Here is a 19,371-nt window from a genome sequence, read left to right as displayed (position 1 = left end):
GAATGGAAAAGAATGACTATGGACATTGTTATTGCACAAAACGTACATAGATTTAAGATGTTTGATAGTAGAGAATGTTCAAGAGATGGGGCCCTACAAGTATAAAACTCACTCCTCATTCAGTACAAGTCTGCGATTACACAAATAGGTAATTACACACAAATGGGTTTCCATAGTCTTGTGTTTGGCACTGCTGACCAACGTTCACACAAATAAGTCCTTCATAATACTCATTCCACCTCTCGTAATAATCTCTTATTTTTCACCCACACCAGTCATGAACTCACTTCCTTGCACTGTTTAACACATTCCCCCAACTCCTCCTCCAACATAAATACTACTCCTTTTGCTTTTATGCTAACACTGTCCTAAGACTTTACCCCTTAGACATTTCTAAACCATTCTTCCCCCTTTCCTTTTACTTTACTTCCACTCAGAACTGCTCAGTTCCTCTTCCCACATATTACCTGACTCCCTTATTAGCCTAGTTGTATTCATTCACATTTTGACACCCCTAGGAACACTCCTTGTTTCCACTTTTTGAAACTGAAACATAAGAAGGGGAAGGTTTCCAGGCCCCCCTGTTCCTGCCCCTATTAGCTACCTCTTAGACCATGAGTTAGCCCCTATCCACAATCAAGTCCCAAAAGCCATTCATTGATTTCCTCCGGCTGCTCCACATGCCCTGTTTCAGTCCACTCACAGCAAGTCGACCCGTGTAGACCACTTGTTCCAGTTCACTCTATCCCATGTTCAGACCCTGATCACTCAAAATCTTTTTCATGACATCCTTCTATCTCCAATTTGGTCTTCCCCTTTTCCTTGTACCCTCCACTTCAGACACATATCCTCTTTCTCATACTCTCCTCATTCATTCTTTTCTTATGTCCAAGCCATTTAGGCACACCCTCTTCAGGTCTCTCACCCATACTCCAAAACTCTCTCTTACCCTTTTATTACTTAATTAAACCACCTCACCACATATAGTCCTTACATTTCATTTCAACGCATCCACTCTCCTTCAACCATCCTAATCTATAGCCCATTCCTTGCATCTATAAAACATTTGTTAGGACTAATATACCTTCAAATACACTCATAATGATAATAATAATAATATGTTATGAGAAAGATATAAATCAAAATATTCACAGTTACTTACCTTGACTACGATCTAGTTTGGTTATTCTTTCATAATCTCTGACAGCTTCTTCATGCTTTTCTAATAACTGATAACACTTGGCTCTTCGAAGGTATGCTTTTACGTAACCATCATCAAGGTTTATCGCTGCTGTGCAATCTTCTGTGGCTTGTTCAAGTTTATTAAGCTGTTATTTGATACAGACACTTTAATTAATACCTAGGGACTAGCATGTTACATTCTTATTCATGAATAACTTTAGTACAGTGAATGAAAAAATAGTAATAGTAAAACTACTAATGGCTAAATCCTACATTCTAAAATATATACTTATTTTATGCTATATCCAGCCTATCAGCAAAGTCACCACAGTAGTACACATGACAATAACACTTTTTCCAGCCATCAAATCCTCATCAATTATTTCTATGAAAAGGTCCATGTTTTGCCAACAAGATCCATATTTTACATTCACTTGTATTCTAATCCCATGTATTCTCCCATTCATCATAATGCATAACTTCAGCATCTTTTTTACTTATCTTCAATTCATATCATCATTAACCTAAATATAAAATCCACGAGGGTTCTTTTCCATCCATACTGTGCTTTTAACAAACCTAGAAATGAAGGTGATGCTATTCTAAACTGCTCACAATTTTTTATGGATCCTCAATACGATTAAAGTTCCTTTAAAAGCCCTTCACCATCTCTACTAACCACCCCCATTCTACACACTTAAACAAACCCTACAATTCTCTTATGTTATTCTCATACAGTAATCTCTATTTTAACCTTTTTGTATTTACTCAACTATCCATTTCATGATACAGAAAACCATTAGCTAAAAATCTTTCAAATTCATTACTCTGTTTGCTGTGTAGTTTTTATTTAACTAAGCGTCTTAATTTGTGTACTTTTCACACTTATTTCTGTTGTACTTAAAGAAAGTTATCAAAATTTATTCCTAGGGTAGAAGTATGGGAATATGCAAAAGGGGTACTTGGAGAGCTAGGACAATAATGATGTGCTGAAATATGACAAAGTACTAGTTCTATGTTCCTTCAGCATAGTTGAAGATGGGATGATGTGACATTAGAATGTGGAAGACTATTTCAGATGTGCTAGATTAATTCAACAGGATTTTTTTCAAAATTATGCATGCACTATTGGCTAGCATCCCAAACAAAGGATAAGTCATTGGAACAGCTCAGAGACCATGGATATTCACCAAAAAGTGTCGGGGATAATCAAGTGCCTTATTCCAGGGCTTGCCTTTATGATGCATGTCTGCAGTAATGGTGAATCTGCCCATATGAGCATTCTTATGCCCTCAATAATGAGTAGTTTAGATTATCAGATGAGGAAGACAATTTCTCATTCTCCTTTATCTGAAGGGGAGATTGAGGTAGGGTATATATATAAATTAGGTTAAACATCTTACCGGGAGCCAGTTAATCATAAACCCTGAAGTTCTGTTGTTATTAGAATATCATATCCTTTTCCAGCACTGTGTCTCATTGCTTGCAAACATACTAGATATGATCAAAGAACTAAGCTGGCTGGGTAGCAGATGTTTTTATCCTTCAAATTTTGTCAGTATATACACCAGTATTTTGGCACTAATTTTTCTGGCTGGGTAGCAGATCTTTGTACATGTAACCTTCAAATTCTGTCAGTATATAAATCAATTTTTTTTCAACACATAATTTTTATAAACATGATAAGGGGCTGAGATTAGATGGTCCTGGGTAAACAGTTGTTTGAGGAATGATTTTCACTTCATCAAGGTAGCCTAACACTGATAAAGACTGAATGGTATGTACTTAGTTTTTTGCTTTTGTCTACGGACTGTGATCCTATGGTAAATGGCTGTTTGAGGAATTACTTTCACTTTATTAGGTTTTCAGACTTAACTCTTTTGGTCAAGCTGCTTGTGATTCACGGACAAAACATTTTTCTTCTGAGAGAGAGAGAGAGAGAGAGAGAGAGAGAGAGAGAGAGAGAGAGAGAGAGAGAGAGAGAGAGCTGAAATAATGATGTGGTTTCTTCAGGAAAAAAAAAAAGAAAGTAAACTTTCCAAAGTGTATGTTTAAGACTGCATATATTAACTTCCTTTCCATAACTAACAACATCTGCTTACCTTTGAACCAACTGTAGCACGATTGAAGTACAGTTTGGCATTAGTGTGTTTGTTCAGAGGGTCTATTGCAAGGGCATCTGTATATAGATTGAAAGCTTCCTGATAGTTTCCTTTTTTGAATGCCTCATTACCTTCTTCTTTCTTCTGCTTTAGCAATTTTGCTTTCTGAAAAAACAAGATGCAAGCTGCTTATCAAAAATACTTTAGATAACATAACTTTTCTGCACTAGTTCTCCATGTAGCATATTACACACTCTACATGCATTTTACCTTATCGTGTGGAGGTAGCATCATAACATGCAAGAGGTTACTTTACTCTTACAAATCAATATAAAAATGATTAGCTTCAAGTAGTCCATACAAAATAAAACAAGGTCAGCTATGACTAACTCTCAAACTCAACCTATATAATGCAGTATCTTCTTACCATGCAATCAATCTGATAAAATGTGAATGCAGTATTACTTAAGCCCAAAGCAATTTTCAGTGATCTTTGCGCCATCAACATTTCAAAGTAATAGAACATTGCCATTAAATTCAAAGTTCGTATATAAGTACATCATTCTTACTTGCAGGACTTCATACACGACCTTGACAAAAAAAAGTATTTTTTACAACTTTGCATATATACCCTATTTTTTCTTTTTTCCTGATTTGATTTCTTACTTTGTTGCTAAAATTGAGATGATATACTACAGATAAATTTTCAACGCCTATCAAAACTATTATATATGGTCACTATTGCTTGAGTTTTTCTTTAAATAAACAACCATAACTAAAGTAATTTTTTTCACTTTTACTTCACTTCTTCCAAATCAAGAGATTCTGAATTCTATGCTGTGGTGTCCTGGTTACCTGAATTAATGCATTGGGAATTACTGCAAATCCATATGAGTGGTTCTTATCTATACAAAAACAATTTACAAATACAGAAGATATTTAAAAAACATACCTTCTTACTTCAACATGTTAAAGTTCAAATCAATATCTCACCTTGTAAACATCACGAGCCTTTTGATGATCTGGTGCTAATCGCAAAACATGTTGGAAGTGGCTGAAGGCAGCATCGGGGTTATCTTGATAATACAGACACATCCCTCTTACGTATATAGCATCTGCATTTCCGCTGTCATACTGAAGGATGTCACTAGTAACAGAAAGGATCAGGTTAACGCAATAGAACAGAAAGCATCCATTCCCTAGATTAGTTCACCCATTCCATGATAAAATGATAGTGTGTTTAGTTCTAATGAGTTTTTATGTTAAAACTTTACATGTTTAACTTAGTTTTACTCATCTTACTCCAGTCCCTTTTTTCTGTTACAGCCTATTTCATGATCAAGCCTTTCAGTTTCTAGTTGACATACATTTCAAAACTGTGAACATATACTAAATATTCATTTTATTGTCATTTTTTCATTCTGTACTTAATTTGGAGGCTTAGGTACACACATCTCATTCCCGATAACAATGAGAATGTGTTGCTACAAAATTGAATTTCTGTGTCTGGTGTTAATTATCCACACCAAAATCTGTCTAATGTTCTTATTTCTTATTATTTAAAGAATGAGGGAAGAATTTTTTTTCATATACTTTTGCCATTTCCCATGTAAGTGCGGCAGCATCAAGAACAGATGACAAAGCCTTAAAAGGAACTCCCTGCCTGGCTCCTCCTTGTTCCTTCTTTTTAAATTCAAATACAAGAAAGGGGGGTCCAACCACCCCTTTCGGTCCCCTTTAGTCACCTTCAAAGACACGATGGGTAATATGGAGGTAAAATTTTTCTCCCCTACCTAAGGGATATTTTCTATATTTGGCCTAATTATTTCTTAGAAGCTATATTAGATAGTAAAAAAAAAAAAAATGACAGATACATAATTTGAAAAACAGTGTCAACAGGCAAGATATGGATATGCAAGATGTTCGATCAAAAGCATATGAAAATTCCCGAAAGCAATATTTATTGTAAACCTAATTTTGCTATTTGTTAATTTCTAACACATGAAAAATAAGAGAAATCAATCTTCAGAAAGATTCCTTAAAGGCTGCTGGACATTTTGTGGTACAAACTACATTATATACATCAAGCAATCCTTAATGTAGAGACAGTGAAAAGAGAAAGTGATGACACCAAATTTTATAAATTATTGAAGAGTTTATATGAAAATGCTTGGAGACTATTCTAATCTTAAAGGAAGTGTAAAAAGAAAGTAAAAAGTTGGGGGGGGGGGGGGGGTGAGGGGGATGACACTAAATTATATGAAACATTGAGGAGTGCATGAAGACACAAAGATTATCCCAATATTAAAGGAAATATAATTAATATTTGACTGAAAGAACACTACTGATAAGGAAAAAGAAATATGTTTATATAGCTAATAGTACAATTATAATTCCAACATTAAAAGATATATGGGAGGTTCACTATTAAAATGAATAACACAGATAAGGGGACTTATGCTTAAGATACAGAGTTATGCATCAAATTCATCTTCATAACTACGTACAATATTGAAGTTATTACTTTTCGGCAGAATTCCTCAGAATAGATGAAACAATATTTTACAGTATAACACTGAACTACTTTCTCATTATTAATGTAAACTTTTAACAAATTTTACTGTAACAAGGAATTACTAACTGAATACTACTGCTGGATTCCAAACTTAAGAAACTAGATGGAAGGATGGAGTGAAAAGCATTTCAAGTCCTGAATATGCAGGAGGGTGAAAGGCATGCATGGGAGGGAACGAACTGGAATGACGTGGAATGCAAAGGTTGACATGCTGTTAATGGACTGAACGAGGGCATGTAAAGTAGCTAGGGGGAACAATGGAAAGGTCTGTGTGGCCTGATTGTGGAGAGGGCTCTGGTTTCGAAGCCCTGCACATGAGAGCTAAAGAATGGATGTAAGTGAATGTGGTCTTTCTTTGTCTGTTCCTGGCATTTTCTCGCTAATGTGGGAAATGGCAATCAGGTATGAAAAAGTTTTACAATCTAAGGTAATCATGGTAAATTGTTAAAGATTCATCGAGACATAACATCATTAACCAAACAGAATCTTATTTGATTAACATCATTAACCAAACAATCTTGATAATACACTTACTTAACTATTTCCTGTGCATCTCCATACCGCTGCAGGAAGACAAGGTATTCTGCCTTGGTGATTTTCAAGCTCCGGCACCCAACAGCCAATTCTAATGCTCGATCCAAGTGGAATATGGCCTGTATGAAGTAAAGACTTTAATAAGTTCCCCTTATTAAGGGCAACAAAATTTTTTATAACTTTGATAAGTTTTGAAAGATATAAAAAGGGACTAAGGAGAGGAAAAAGTAAGACAAAGTAAGACATTAATGTCAACAAGAGGAGGAGCATTATGAAGAGTTGGGCTGATAAGGGGCTGACACCTACAATCTACATATTTTGAGAAACTTGGGTAAGTTGCCAGGAGCAAGTAAGTTGGGGAAATCTACAGGGGTCAAAGTTGTGCTTGAAACAAGATGGATGCCACGACCACAGGTGGGTAGATAGTAATGGGTGGGGAAAGCCAGTGTATCCCAACAGTACCTAGAAGGTCCTAACCCATATTTGTCCAGGAAAATATATCATACTCTAGGGATATCATTTTGGAAAGAAAAGGCTTTTCAATCTTCAAAACCTCTATTTCTAGACAGAAGCAACTTCATAAAGAAAATACCCATCTCATCAATGAATTCGAATGAGCATTTTTCTGAATTACATACAAAATTCTTTAACCAAGAAAACAATTTGTCAATAATAATGGCATTGTAAAGACATGAATATTCAAATATAGGCATGGTGCCAGTGCACAATAAAGGACAGACATAGAAATATACGAACTAATTACAACATTCATATTTCAGGGACAGGAAGAAGTGGTAAAACCGGATTTGAAACACTAATTATTATTGCATTTGGCTATCTGTCACACTGAATGAAATTCTTAAGTTTAATATAAATTCCTACTTACCGTTCTGTAGTCAGCTTTAGCTGTAGCCTTGGCAACTTCATCCTGGCATCGAATGAGGCTCTGGGCTTTGGTTACCTCTTCCTGGATGGCCCTGTTGTTTGGTTCTATTTCACCAGCCTGCCGTAGTACTGAGAGTGCTGCAGTAGCATCTCCAAGAGCTATGTTACACTTGGCAACGCGAAGGTAGCCCTGAACAGGAGTGAAAAATTGTTTTGTATTCGATTTACTCTGCAAGTGAAAAATTACCTATGGCAAGGCTGTATCAATATCTTTTGATGAAAGGGAGTACATTCTCCTTAAGGAACATCTCACTCTAAAGGAGTCCACCATTTCCCTCCTACTAGAAGTTGCAAAGCCTTGAGGCTGCAGAAAGCCCCTATGAGAAAAGGGGTTCTAAGGTAATATATCTATTATACTCTAATGAAAATAATAATAAGAATTATATACAAGAATACAAACATTATATATATATATATATATCTTTTCTTTTCTTTCTTTCAAAGAAAGAAAGAAGCGCCAAGAACAGAGGACTGGGCCTTTGAGGGAATATCCCCACCCGGCCCCCCTCTCTGCTCCTTCCTTTGGAAAATTAAAAAAAAAAAGACGAGAGGGGAGGATTTCCAGCCCCCCGCTCCCATATATTTCATACATATTCACCATTTCCTGCGTCAGCGAGGTAATGTTGAGAACAGAGGACTGAGCCTTAAAGGATATATCCTCACTTGGCTCTGAGCCTTTGAGGAAATATCCTCACTTGGCTCCCCTCTCTGTTCCTGGAGGTGATACCTTACTCTGCATTTATGTGGTTATCACCTTGAAATATCACCTTTGGCTACAGTGTATTATAATCAATGGAGAAAAAGGAGTACAGTCTCATCAAGGATGAGATGCTGCATCATATTATCTTTCCTAATCTTGGAAAACATTTCTTAATTTTATCACAAAACGATCAGAATACTTAAAATGAAAAGTGTAACTTCATCAGTTCTTACCTTTACAAAGGATGTATCTAACCGTACTGCTTCTCTAGCATCATTGAGTGCTTCATAATACTTTCCAAGCATCATGTAACATGCTGACCGATTGCTGTAGTAGGCTGCACAGTCTGGACAAAGATCTGCAAAAGTATGTGTAAGGGAAGGGAATCAAAAGTATGATACTGTGCAGTCAATATTACTAAGGGGAACCATAATAACGTAATAATCATGAAAATATGTGTGATCACACAATAAACAATTAACGGAAGAATATCTAGGGCCTTGTAAGAAGTTATTTAATGCCAGTTAAACATATTCAAACTAAAGAATAAAATAATAACTCGGTAAACCCTTTGCTGACATGCCATGCTTGAGATAAACCTGCCTGATTGACTATCAAGTTTAGTCAAGTTAAACTTAAGAAATGCTACTATATGGCTTAATCAATTCCTATTTACAAACTAGAGACATTACCATACAGAAAGTAAAAACGGAAAAATATTTGTTTTCATCTGAAATTAATACCATATAATCGGTTTTGCTAACAGTGGTTTTGAGTAAACACTTTTAGAATGTATATAATTTTATCAACCAAGGCATCAATTTCTGAGTATCCATGGTTTTCCATGGCATCATCAAAATTCCATGCACTGGGCAAGTGTCCTGTGGTTGCAGGCTATTTGTGGCCCAGTGCAGCAGACCAATATATTAATGGAAAGGCAAGAATATTGTAACCAGCCAGTAATGCCAGCTACCAAGGTAGCTGTCTCACTGCTTTCTGGGAGTACACAGGTGTAGCTTCAGTGCCAACAAACTACCATCAAACTATTACTTCACAGTTTTGAACATAATTTCTTAGTGCCTTTATAAATTAAACAAGTTTTTCTTTTTAAAAGAAAAACATGCTTACTGGTAAACTTAAAGTGCTCATTATAGGATCTATGGGATGTTTTTCAAGGGTTATTCTCCTTAAACCCCATTTCCCATAGGCCCCATACCTTGCCAACCACAGTTTTACAAGCTACTGATTTCTCCAGGAACATGATTAGCATGGGACTTCTATAATGTAATGAATGAAATACAATAGACAGTTACAGATGTTTAAAGATTTACTTCTAAAACAGTGTATCTTATGAAAATTTATTTCTGTTCATTTCAACATTTATGCTAGAACCCTGGCTTGTGATGGGAATTACATCCTGAAGGACTTGTCGCAAGTGGAAATATCATAAGTAGAGAAACTGGAACTCTTGTTATTAACAAAAGTTTTTCTCATGTAATCCTTATGTACGGAATATACCGAAACAACTTACCATCCATAAATCACAGTTGGGGGAGATGTAATTTTGACAATATTTAATGAAAAGTTATGGAAAAGGAACTGAAAAAGGTGGCGATGAAGGCTTGAGCTTCTGCTGGAGTGGGGTAAAATGAAAAGAGAGAATGGTAGGTAGAGGGACATGGACCAAGCTTGTCTGTCCAGCAACTGTTACCATATAACATGTAATACATATGAATTTCAGGGGATGCAAATGTATTGGTAAGGGCTTGAGGTACTTCTGGAGAGGGTTGATGGCAGAATTAGGGTTATGGAAGGTTGAGGGCTGTTTATTTAGTTTGTCTACATCATCCTCCACAGGTACTTTTGGAGAGGGTTGATGGTGGAATTAGGGTTATTGGAGTGTATTCAGTTTTGTCTACATTATCCTCAAAAGTATTTGAATATGCAACTGTTGCAATATCACATGTAATGTACATGAAATTCATTGGATACAAGTAAGATATGTAATGGTAAGGGCTTGAGGTACTGTTGGTGAGATTTTTTTTTTGTCATCCCAGAATTTTATCCGTTTCAGCAACTTTATCAAATGAAAGGTAATGCAGACTTTACATAGTCCTTGGATTTTCTGGATAAAATATTACCAAGGGCTTGCTTAAGCTTAATATTCTCTCACTTTCAACAAATTTTTCACTCATTTCCCTGCAACTGCCTGTAATGCAACCACAAAGCCCCAGGAACCCCATAACAGGTGTCCTGGGATTACATATTATATAATTCATTTTCATCAACAAACATGTAAATGAGAGCTTAAGGAGTCCAAAGAATCAGCCATAGTTCAGTATATATAAACAAGATAAAAAATCATTTCCTTTCAGCTTCATAAACTAAGCCTTTCTATTTTTTTTTCCAAGAATAAAAAAATCTTCCAAAAGACTAACCTACTATTCTGGGAATTACTCCACAACATCAAAATAAACGTTATTAATATTATGTAAAACTTCACTGTGGTTTAGTCTGATTGGCTTTATATGAACTTATTCAAGTGGAAGAGACTAATCATTATTATGAGTAACATGAAAAATAATACTTCATCGACTAGAATACCCACCCTGCAGGTGGTTGTTCCCACAGTGTCCTACCTGCCACTATTATTGTGATCACCACATTTTCATCTCCACAGTTAATTTTTTTTCTTTATACAGCCTGCTCCATTCTGGGATTAATGACTTTCTCCAATCAATAGTGGTTAAGATGGTTAAGTAGGATAAATGAACAAATACACCCTACCACACACGTATACATACATGATATTATATAATTACGTGTTTGTGAGTTTCTATACCTATTCAACATGCTGACTCCAGAAAAGATGGGAGTAAAAAAAAAAAGAGAAAAGTGAAGATAAATTTAGGTTGGTGAGAGAGCAAATACAGTAGGTTAGGTGGGAAGCAGAGGAAAAAGGGAAGGAAGACTGAGAATTGAGAGAGGAAGGGGTGAGAAAAGAAAAAAGGTTGACTGTAGGAGGGATGGGTGAAAGAGGGTTTGAAGTGATAATGGCATCAAATGGGTAGGCGATGAATTAGGTAAACATGGATGGACCTCCTTTCCACCACACATAAGCTTTACCACCATCACCACCATTAACGCCAACACTACCACTGACACCAACATTTATCCACCATCATCATCTGTACCTGTTTGCTTTACTATCACCTTTATACCATGAGAAAAAGAGCAAATCAAATTCACTTTCCAGTTTCCAACGCACTATTAAAAAGTATTTTTATGTATGTCTACCATGTATAACATAAACTCCTGTTAAATGCAATCAAAAATTCAATAATATATATTAGTCTTCAAAGAACTTACTCGTCTGTCCCATGACATTTTCACAGAAATATGATGGGGAATATGTAACGTGCTTTCGTTCTTGTATTTACTCTGGCTTATTGACTGCAATCGTTGACACAGCAATTTATATTTATAATATATACCGGATAAAGGAGTACAGTAAGATTATATCATTTTTCATTTTAAAAACTGCAGAAGGTAGATCCAATAATCAAGTTCAGTTCAAGTGAAGGTACTTACCTTACCTAAGAAAACTGAGACTCATCCATGTAAGCTCTTCTCATCCATATGAAAACTTTTATTACTTCATGAATCAGCTAAAAGCCTTACAAAGAAAACTTTGTTGAATAAATATATAGATAATGAGTTCCCAAATGATTCTGAGAGCATATGTGAAATATATATGTTCATCCGGCACTCTGCACAAAATTCACCAAGTGTGACACAAAACCCCATACCATCCTCTATACCAAATCGGTGTCATAATACTGATGCCCTGATTTCAGGCAAGTGATATTCTAGTGCTATGCTAAAACGGCATCCAATATAAGATGTTGGTATTTACTTATAATAACACCACAATGGCTTCCAATATGAGGGAACAGTAATAGGTTATTATGATGCCACAATGTTATGCAGTTTTGCAGTGCCCATACCAGTGCCCATACCAGTACTGAAGGCCAGTACTGGTAGAAGACAATGTATAGGTAGAAACCTTTGTATCACAAGTGCCATCTACTAACTTTGTAAAACAGGGTCACTGACCTTGGTGAACCCATGCAGTCATCAGTCAAACTTGTTTTCTCTCAAAACAAAAAATTACAATGGGTACCAGTGCTTTTATCAGAATTTCGTGAACACATATATTCAAAGCAATTTTGAACCATTTCTGTACACAGTGAAAATGTACATACTAACTAAATGTATTATTTAACAAAGTATGCAAAAGTGGGCCACTTAATGTGACCAAGTACAACTACCAGAAGTAAAAGCATAATGTTCAATTTTTTCTCATGGGTCAATGTAACAATGTTGACCCACTGAGCAAGAGGGTAAAATCTATATCCTGGCCCTTTAGGGTCATGATGAAGGTCATCCCATCATCCTGAAGGGTCAAACAACAGTTCTCAAGAGTTGTATGGCTGTGCCTTAGGGTCAAACTTCCGTGCCCATGAAGCTGACATTCAGTCTAAAAGTAATACCTTGGAGAAGTTAAAAAGTTTAAATGCTGATGATACAGATCAGTAATAAGTCTTTTTTCCCCCATACAATCTTTGGCTACTTTCAAGGTATCAAACTTCCAACATGCTGCCAGGTGGGACTAATTTATTCAAAAATTCTTAAATATAGTCAGCGATAAATGAAAGGACAAACTCTAGAATAAGATAAAATTCAGCCATGCATCCACTCTTACTAAAGAGGTTATGAGTAGAAATAAGTGTAATTACCAGTATCTTTGCTGGTGTTCCTCCAGGCATAACAGGAGTCTGTGTTTCTGACACTGGATGATGGGCGGTCCCGAGGGGGCAACTGCCGCCACTCCTGTCCTCCCTTCCTCCTTCCACCACCAACAACTATTTTCTTTCCTCGGCTCATAATTCTATTGTTCTCATCAGTCTACTTTCCTTCAACCATTAATGTTATAACTCTCTATTCTCAAATATTAAGACAGATATGCCACACATTTCTTAAACACAAAAAGGGGTGTCAGTATCTTTCTCTGTTGCAGTTCTTTCATTGTTTTCATATAATGTTTTTTCTTGGGCATGGCATTAGTAAAATAAAACAGTAAGGCCTATGTCTGGTGTGACTGGTTATTTCACAAGGATTTGGGTGTCAATACAGCCAAGCCCAACATCGAATGTACGTCATATTTACCCATATTACGGTCATATTTTCCACGATGAAGACCTGTGCACAATGTACATCCATAGTTGCTCAAAAACTAAGTTCAGAATGGCTCCTTGCACTGCAAAGTGCAGTGCCTTATCTTCTTTACCTAAATACTACCTAAAGAGACCTTACAATCCACTCCCACCTCCTGTACAATCTCTTTAAACCCCAGACCCTCCACCAAAACTACCTCTCCCATTCCACCTCGAGAGAGAACTCTACATCTCCATCAACCATCACTACAGACCTTAACTCACATACCCACCTTAGAACTCCTACTAAAACCACATTCCCAAGAGGAAAAAAGTAGCATTGCCATTTGTCTGGAAATGAGTAGAAATATCCAGTGTCCACACTGCACCCTTATCTTGACCCAATTTATCAGAATCTCATTAGAGGACAGGCAAGCACTAACAATATCTGTATCACTGCATGATCTATGTAGTGCAGCAGATAAAACTTTTATAGTTATACAGATATACATAATTATGTATCAAAAAGTGCTGCAAATGAACTTTTCCTTGTTTATAAAAAAACATATCTTTCCATGAAACTGAAAGAATTCAGTTTCTTTAGTTTTTGTCTTGGTTTATGTGAACCCTATCTATAATAAAGAAGCTTCAACAAACAAAATTTAAGAATGAACCTAAAATTCATTTGATGGTTATGAATGAAAACTCATTTATTGGGGGCCAGTGCAGGAGACGGTTGCCCTTCAGGCAATCTGTTCCTTTAGTTTGTCACTTGCCATTGTATGAGTTAAATGAAACCCATGTTATATGGGAGGGGGGGGGGGTTACATTCCAGGCCAAAAATTTACTTTGTAATTCTCATGTATGGACTATACCCAATACAGCTTATTATCAATATACCACACTATCTGAGGAAGCAACTGCTGCCATATCAATGATACATTAGATGACATTTATTAAATCTCACTAAGAATGCTTGTGATTAGGGATTAAGGTAGATGGTGTTGGGATGGGATGGGTGTGTAAGTGAACACTTTGTCAAGTCTTCCAAAGTAAGTCTATCCACTTTATTACATGACATTTACCTATGTTAATGTATTTGGCCATAAAATTAATTATTTCAATGTTTTCAAGTTTGGTAAATCTCACTTATTTGGCATGTGAAGAATATGAAAACTTGAGCGTTTCTTATAGGATGATCTTACTTGAATGTGATAATGTTATTTTGCTGAAATATCATTATAGAAGGTATTATATATACATGAAAAACCGATTTGGGCAATCGTCACGTTCGTAGTAATTCGATTTTTATCAAGGAAACAAATTTCATGGATTTTTTTCTGTGTACCTTCCAAAAAAATTACTTGCATTTTTTGTTACATTTTCCAAAAATGAAACATTCTTTCTTAAAAATATTCTTATAAATGTCCAGATTTAATTTTTTTTTTTTTTTTTGGGGGGGGGCGATTTCCTGAAATGTGGCATAATGACAGAACGGCCTAAACATGTCCCATTATCACCACATGACCTACACCTCCTAACCAAAGAAGTTGGAAGACAAAAACCCGTAGCCAGGACTTCCTAAGGAGGTAGTCTTAAATATAGGTGGCCTTGTTCTGTGTTGTGTGGGTAATAACAGTCACTGCAGAGGAAAGCGAGTCATGGAAGCACTTTGGTGACAGACTTCGATTTCCATGAAATGACTATTGTTGGTTTATAAAACTTGTATGTATTTACTAAATGATGTATATCTTATTATATACAATTACCGGTACAATGAGAAAAGTGGACCTTTCCGGTCATGGAAGCAGTCTCCCCCCCCCCCCTCCTTTGGATATGGACCTGAGGATCCCCCTCCATCAGCTGGGCGACAGCACAGTTCCTACATGCCCACACCTACTGGATTACTTTCACTAAGACACACATTACCTCACACGTGTGAACACCGCCCACACTCTTGTTCCTAAAGTGCACCGGATTCGACTACTCGGGGGTATATGTAGGTAGGTAGATTCGGCATGTTTAAGAAAAGTCCATCGAAAAACCAGTTCTGGATATACTTTTTACCATTCTAAGGATGGGCATTTAGTATCTTATCGAAATTCATTACTGGTCATAACAACAGATATATATTTACGACCATGCTACACATGTAGCAATGTTACGCACCGAGTAAATTTTCTTTAACATATAATAAAAAATTTACCTGCTGAAGAAACATTCAATAATTACTTTTGATATCAATGTGTTAACATGAATCAGCAAGCCGGTGCGTGGTATTCGGTTTCGGCGGTGTAGAGTCTGCCGCGCATCCTGGGCTTCGTGGACTGCGACGCCCGCAGATCACTTTATTTCTTGCTTTAAAAGAGTACGCTCTACAATTAATGAAAAGAAACCCACGTTGTTAAGCCTGTTCCCCTGCTTAATATAAACACTGAGAAGGATTTTGGTTTCGTATTCCCGTTCACTATTACAATGGAATTGTGTTCAAGACATTTTTTAACCTTGTCGACTTCCCCACCCCGCGCTTCTTACAACTGTCCCTCCCACCCATGGCAAGTGCCGCTCCGGTATGCACAGAGAGAGCCAAAACAAACATGAGGTGGGCTGGACTTCCTCGTTGTAATCTTGCCACAATAAAAGGGGTGTCGCCACCCCTGTGCTACCTGCCAAACAATAGTAGACACCACACTCCCACTCCACTCACTTCCCACCTAGCTAGTGTGGCGCAATCTCGCTTCTCCTACAATTAAAGACACTACCTCACTCTAGATTTGGGCAAAAATGAGTACTTAGTCATGGTTCTGATTAGTTCTAAGTTCCGTTCCTATATCAAGCCTTCAAAGCAAGAACATGTTCCGTATCTCTGAATGACATACTATCATGCTAAATACCACATTCTTGAGTCCAACCTGAGAATGTAAAGTTTCGGGAGGGAGAATGAGTATTGCCCTAGTTCATCCCAGGCATATTTTCACAATTTTTCATTTCTGAGTCGATACTCTTCGATCAAATCAATTCAAGCTGTGGTAATCACTCCATCTGTCCTCCTCACCTCACTGTTGCAATATTATGATAACACCATTTCAACCTTGAAGTTTTAACCACAACATTAAGCAAGAAGTCAACAATATATTCTAGACTCAACATTCCAGAGTTATTCCTTCAGACTACAATATAAGACGACGTCTCAACACCAGTGACAGTCCTCCACTTGCAACTTATACCACGACACATGAGCACTCTTGGCGACGCGCGGTAGTCCCCTCACCACCTTAAGGCCCTCACTTACTGAATCTTCTCTGGTCCTGTTGTCTCCCTTCCCGTTAGGCGGCGCCTGCGTCTCTCCTCTCAACGCCTCCCCTCCCCGACCCCTTCACAATCCCCAATCTCCCCTCATCCGCTCTTCACCCAGAGCCTTCCCATCCACCACACATCCTCCAGCTCCGACAGTGACTGCTAATGACGGGTGATATATCAGGCGTAGGGGCTGTGGCAGACACCATCCAACCATGACGACCATTACTGCCTTTCCCCTAACTAACCTCACCTTGACCGTACTGCCCTGCTTTAAACTACCATTCACTGACCAGTACTGCACTGATTTCTGATCTGAGGTTTGCCTTGAATGGAGGACTTGCATATATATGTAAGCTATCGGGAGCGAATAGAGGACTGTAAACTGGTGAACTGTAACTCCCCAAGCAAAATGTAACCTCCTATCCGCCCAGATGGCTGAACACTGGAGAGAGGGAAACGTAGTGGTCAGTTAACTGTTATTATAAATGTGGTAAAACCAATATGCAAATGTTTGGCTATCATCCTTAATATTTCACCATTTATTCCTCAGGACAACCGGCCCACGCCCTAGTTCTACGGTTGGACGCCAAGGATGTCTTCCTCATCAACGAGGTGTTGTTATGGTAAGAATGCCGACTCGCTTTGTAAAACACTTCACTTATAAGCCCTATCTCTTGATCCTTCCCTAACATTCAACTTTTTAAACCTTTGTATACGGTCAGCATAGACAGTTTCATCGCATTTATTCGATTCACGATCAACTGATATTTTATATGTTTACATTTTTTTCCAAGTTTCGTGCTCAATGTCATGTTATGGCCTCAGATGTGTGTGTGGGTGTGTGTGTGTGTCACTGCTATGGTGACCGTGTTACTGACCGTGTTTACAAGACGTAGATAAGTGCCTCCGGCGAAAGCTGACTAGATAAGCATAAGCAAGTCTGGTACTGGGCAAAGAACCAAGTCTGGGAATGGGCGGAGAATAAGTTTGGTAATGGGTGGATAAGGCAAGCACAGGGTTATCAAGTCACATCCAGTGTGTTAAAGTTATAATACACCAGAGAGAGAGAGAGAGAGAGAGAGAGAGAGAGAGAGAGAGAGAGAGAGAGAGAGAGAGAGAGAGAGAGAGAGAGAGAGAGAGAGAGTTCATTGGACGGGTGCTGGGACGTGCTGGTCACGTACACCCTTCCGGACTCCATAGAGCGGTCACATATAACAATAAGTAATTAATTAAAACTTCAGCGCTCTGGGTATTCAATTCAGTACTTTTGTTCGGTGGAAAATATCACCCACATGTACTAATAAAAAATATTTGGCATTCAAGTATCATTTACTTCACACAAATAAAAAAAGCATAGATGGGTATAGAGAGAGGGAATGACGTATAAAGTTACAATCGTAAGTGATTAATGCTACGTTTACAGAAAGGAAATTCTGTTACACAATAATCAAATGCAATAACCAGAATGGTCTTTCATATGAGTAGACATTCAAGCATCAAAGAAAATGATAAAAAAAAAAAAGGGTAACCGTAAAGTAATACAAGAATTTCCCATTGTGCAAGTATAATAAAACTGTATATACAGTCTGTAAAGGAAAACGCTATACAGTTTGCGAGATGTAGCATACCAAGTCATGTTATAGTTGAGCCACTACTTCGACTAACGTAAGGGAAGTATGGCAACACTGCTCCCTCCGCGTCCATGAGGCTTGGGAGCCGGACGGGCAGGCACCAGGTGTCCGGGAAGGTTAATGCACGGCCGGCTGAATGGAAGAGGCGAGTGTTTTATGAAGGTGTGGGGAAGTGAGAGGGAGGAGGCACGTGACAAATAGCGTGAGGGCGTCGCGTGACCACAACAAAATGGCCGTGAGGAACTCTTCCTCCTCCTCCTCACTCTGTCTCCGTTATCCCTTACTCATTATATTTCCTCTCACCCAAATTCGTCCATACTGCCTCATCATCAACTCTCATCCGTATTCTTCACTATCTGGCATCCACCTACACCACACATCTCAATATGTTATCATACTAACAAGAAAAAGCTCAGACTGATGAAAAAAAAGAAATTGCGTTTCGATTTGTTTTCAATATGTGTAAGATGGCAAACTTTGTCTCGTGCAAGAACTGAAATACCTCGGAGCATAATCGAACAATAGTGCTATCATTATTATTATTATTATTATTATTATTATTATTATTATTATCATTATTATCATTAGACATCGCAGTCCACAACGATCCCGAACCCCATATTTCCGTTTCGGGTGTGAGTTTAAAGCATAATTCCCTGGTCCTGAGGAGGGGAGGGAGAAGACGGGAGATGAAATTATATAAAAACGAAGTAAATTGATGAAAGTAAAACCTAACCTAACCTGTCCTCCCACTCCCATCTCCACTTCACAGAGACACAAGTAGCTGGACATACCAAGTAAAACTATTATACAAGTCGAAAGTCAAATCAAGTTTCCATATTCCGGCTGCCTATGTTAAGCCTAGCGGTACATACACGTATCCTCCTCCCTTTCCTTATTCAGGGAGAGGAAGATCAAGCTTTCAAATGACTGGAAGTGGCAGCTCCTGCCTTGGGTAAATTATGTGGAGAAGGTTGAGAGTGTGCATCACCCATTTCCACTAAGGAAGGACAGCGTGTCAAATACTGCTCACAACACTATCCTTTCTTTTCGTTATACGAAAACGTCGTGCACCCCAACAGCATCTAATCTTCCTTACATAACTGCGTGTGTCACGGCAACACCTACTCAAGCAAGGCGTTTTATTCTCAGCCAGCACAGCCAGTCACCCAAAGCTTGCATCACT

The 19,371-nt window shown here is 37.7% G+C and overlaps 1 protein-coding gene across 2 annotated transcripts in view; it reads right to left on the bottom strand.

Annotated features, from left to right (window-relative positions):
• The window catches only part of LOC139763189 (uncharacterized), a 64,433-nt gene that overhangs the window by 5,280 nt on the left and 39,782 nt on the right, over positions 1-19,371 (bottom strand). For both annotated transcript variants that reach the window (XM_071688930.1, XM_071688931.1), the window contains exons 3-8: positions 8,272-8,396; positions 7,280-7,468; positions 6,394-6,512; positions 4,278-4,431; positions 3,285-3,449; positions 1,163-1,328 (exon numbers count right to left, since the gene is read on the bottom strand). In XM_071688930.1, coding sequence (XP_071545031.1) covers positions 1,163-1,328; positions 3,285-3,449; positions 4,278-4,431; positions 6,394-6,512; positions 7,280-7,468; positions 8,272-8,396 — 918 coding nt within the window. The remainder of the gene's footprint in view (positions 1-1,162; positions 1,329-3,284; positions 3,450-4,277; positions 4,432-6,393; positions 6,513-7,279; positions 7,469-8,271; positions 8,397-19,371) is intronic.

The sequence above is a fragment of the Panulirus ornatus genome, chromosome 46 (genome assembly GCF_036320965.1).
Source record: "Panulirus ornatus isolate Po-2019 chromosome 46, ASM3632096v1, whole genome shotgun sequence".
In the NCBI taxonomy this organism is placed as follows: Eukaryota; Metazoa; Arthropoda; class Malacostraca; order Decapoda; family Palinuridae; genus Panulirus; species Panulirus ornatus.
The sequence above is the reverse complement of the archived record's forward strand: the minus strand, read 5'-3'. Positions and strand labels throughout refer to the sequence as shown.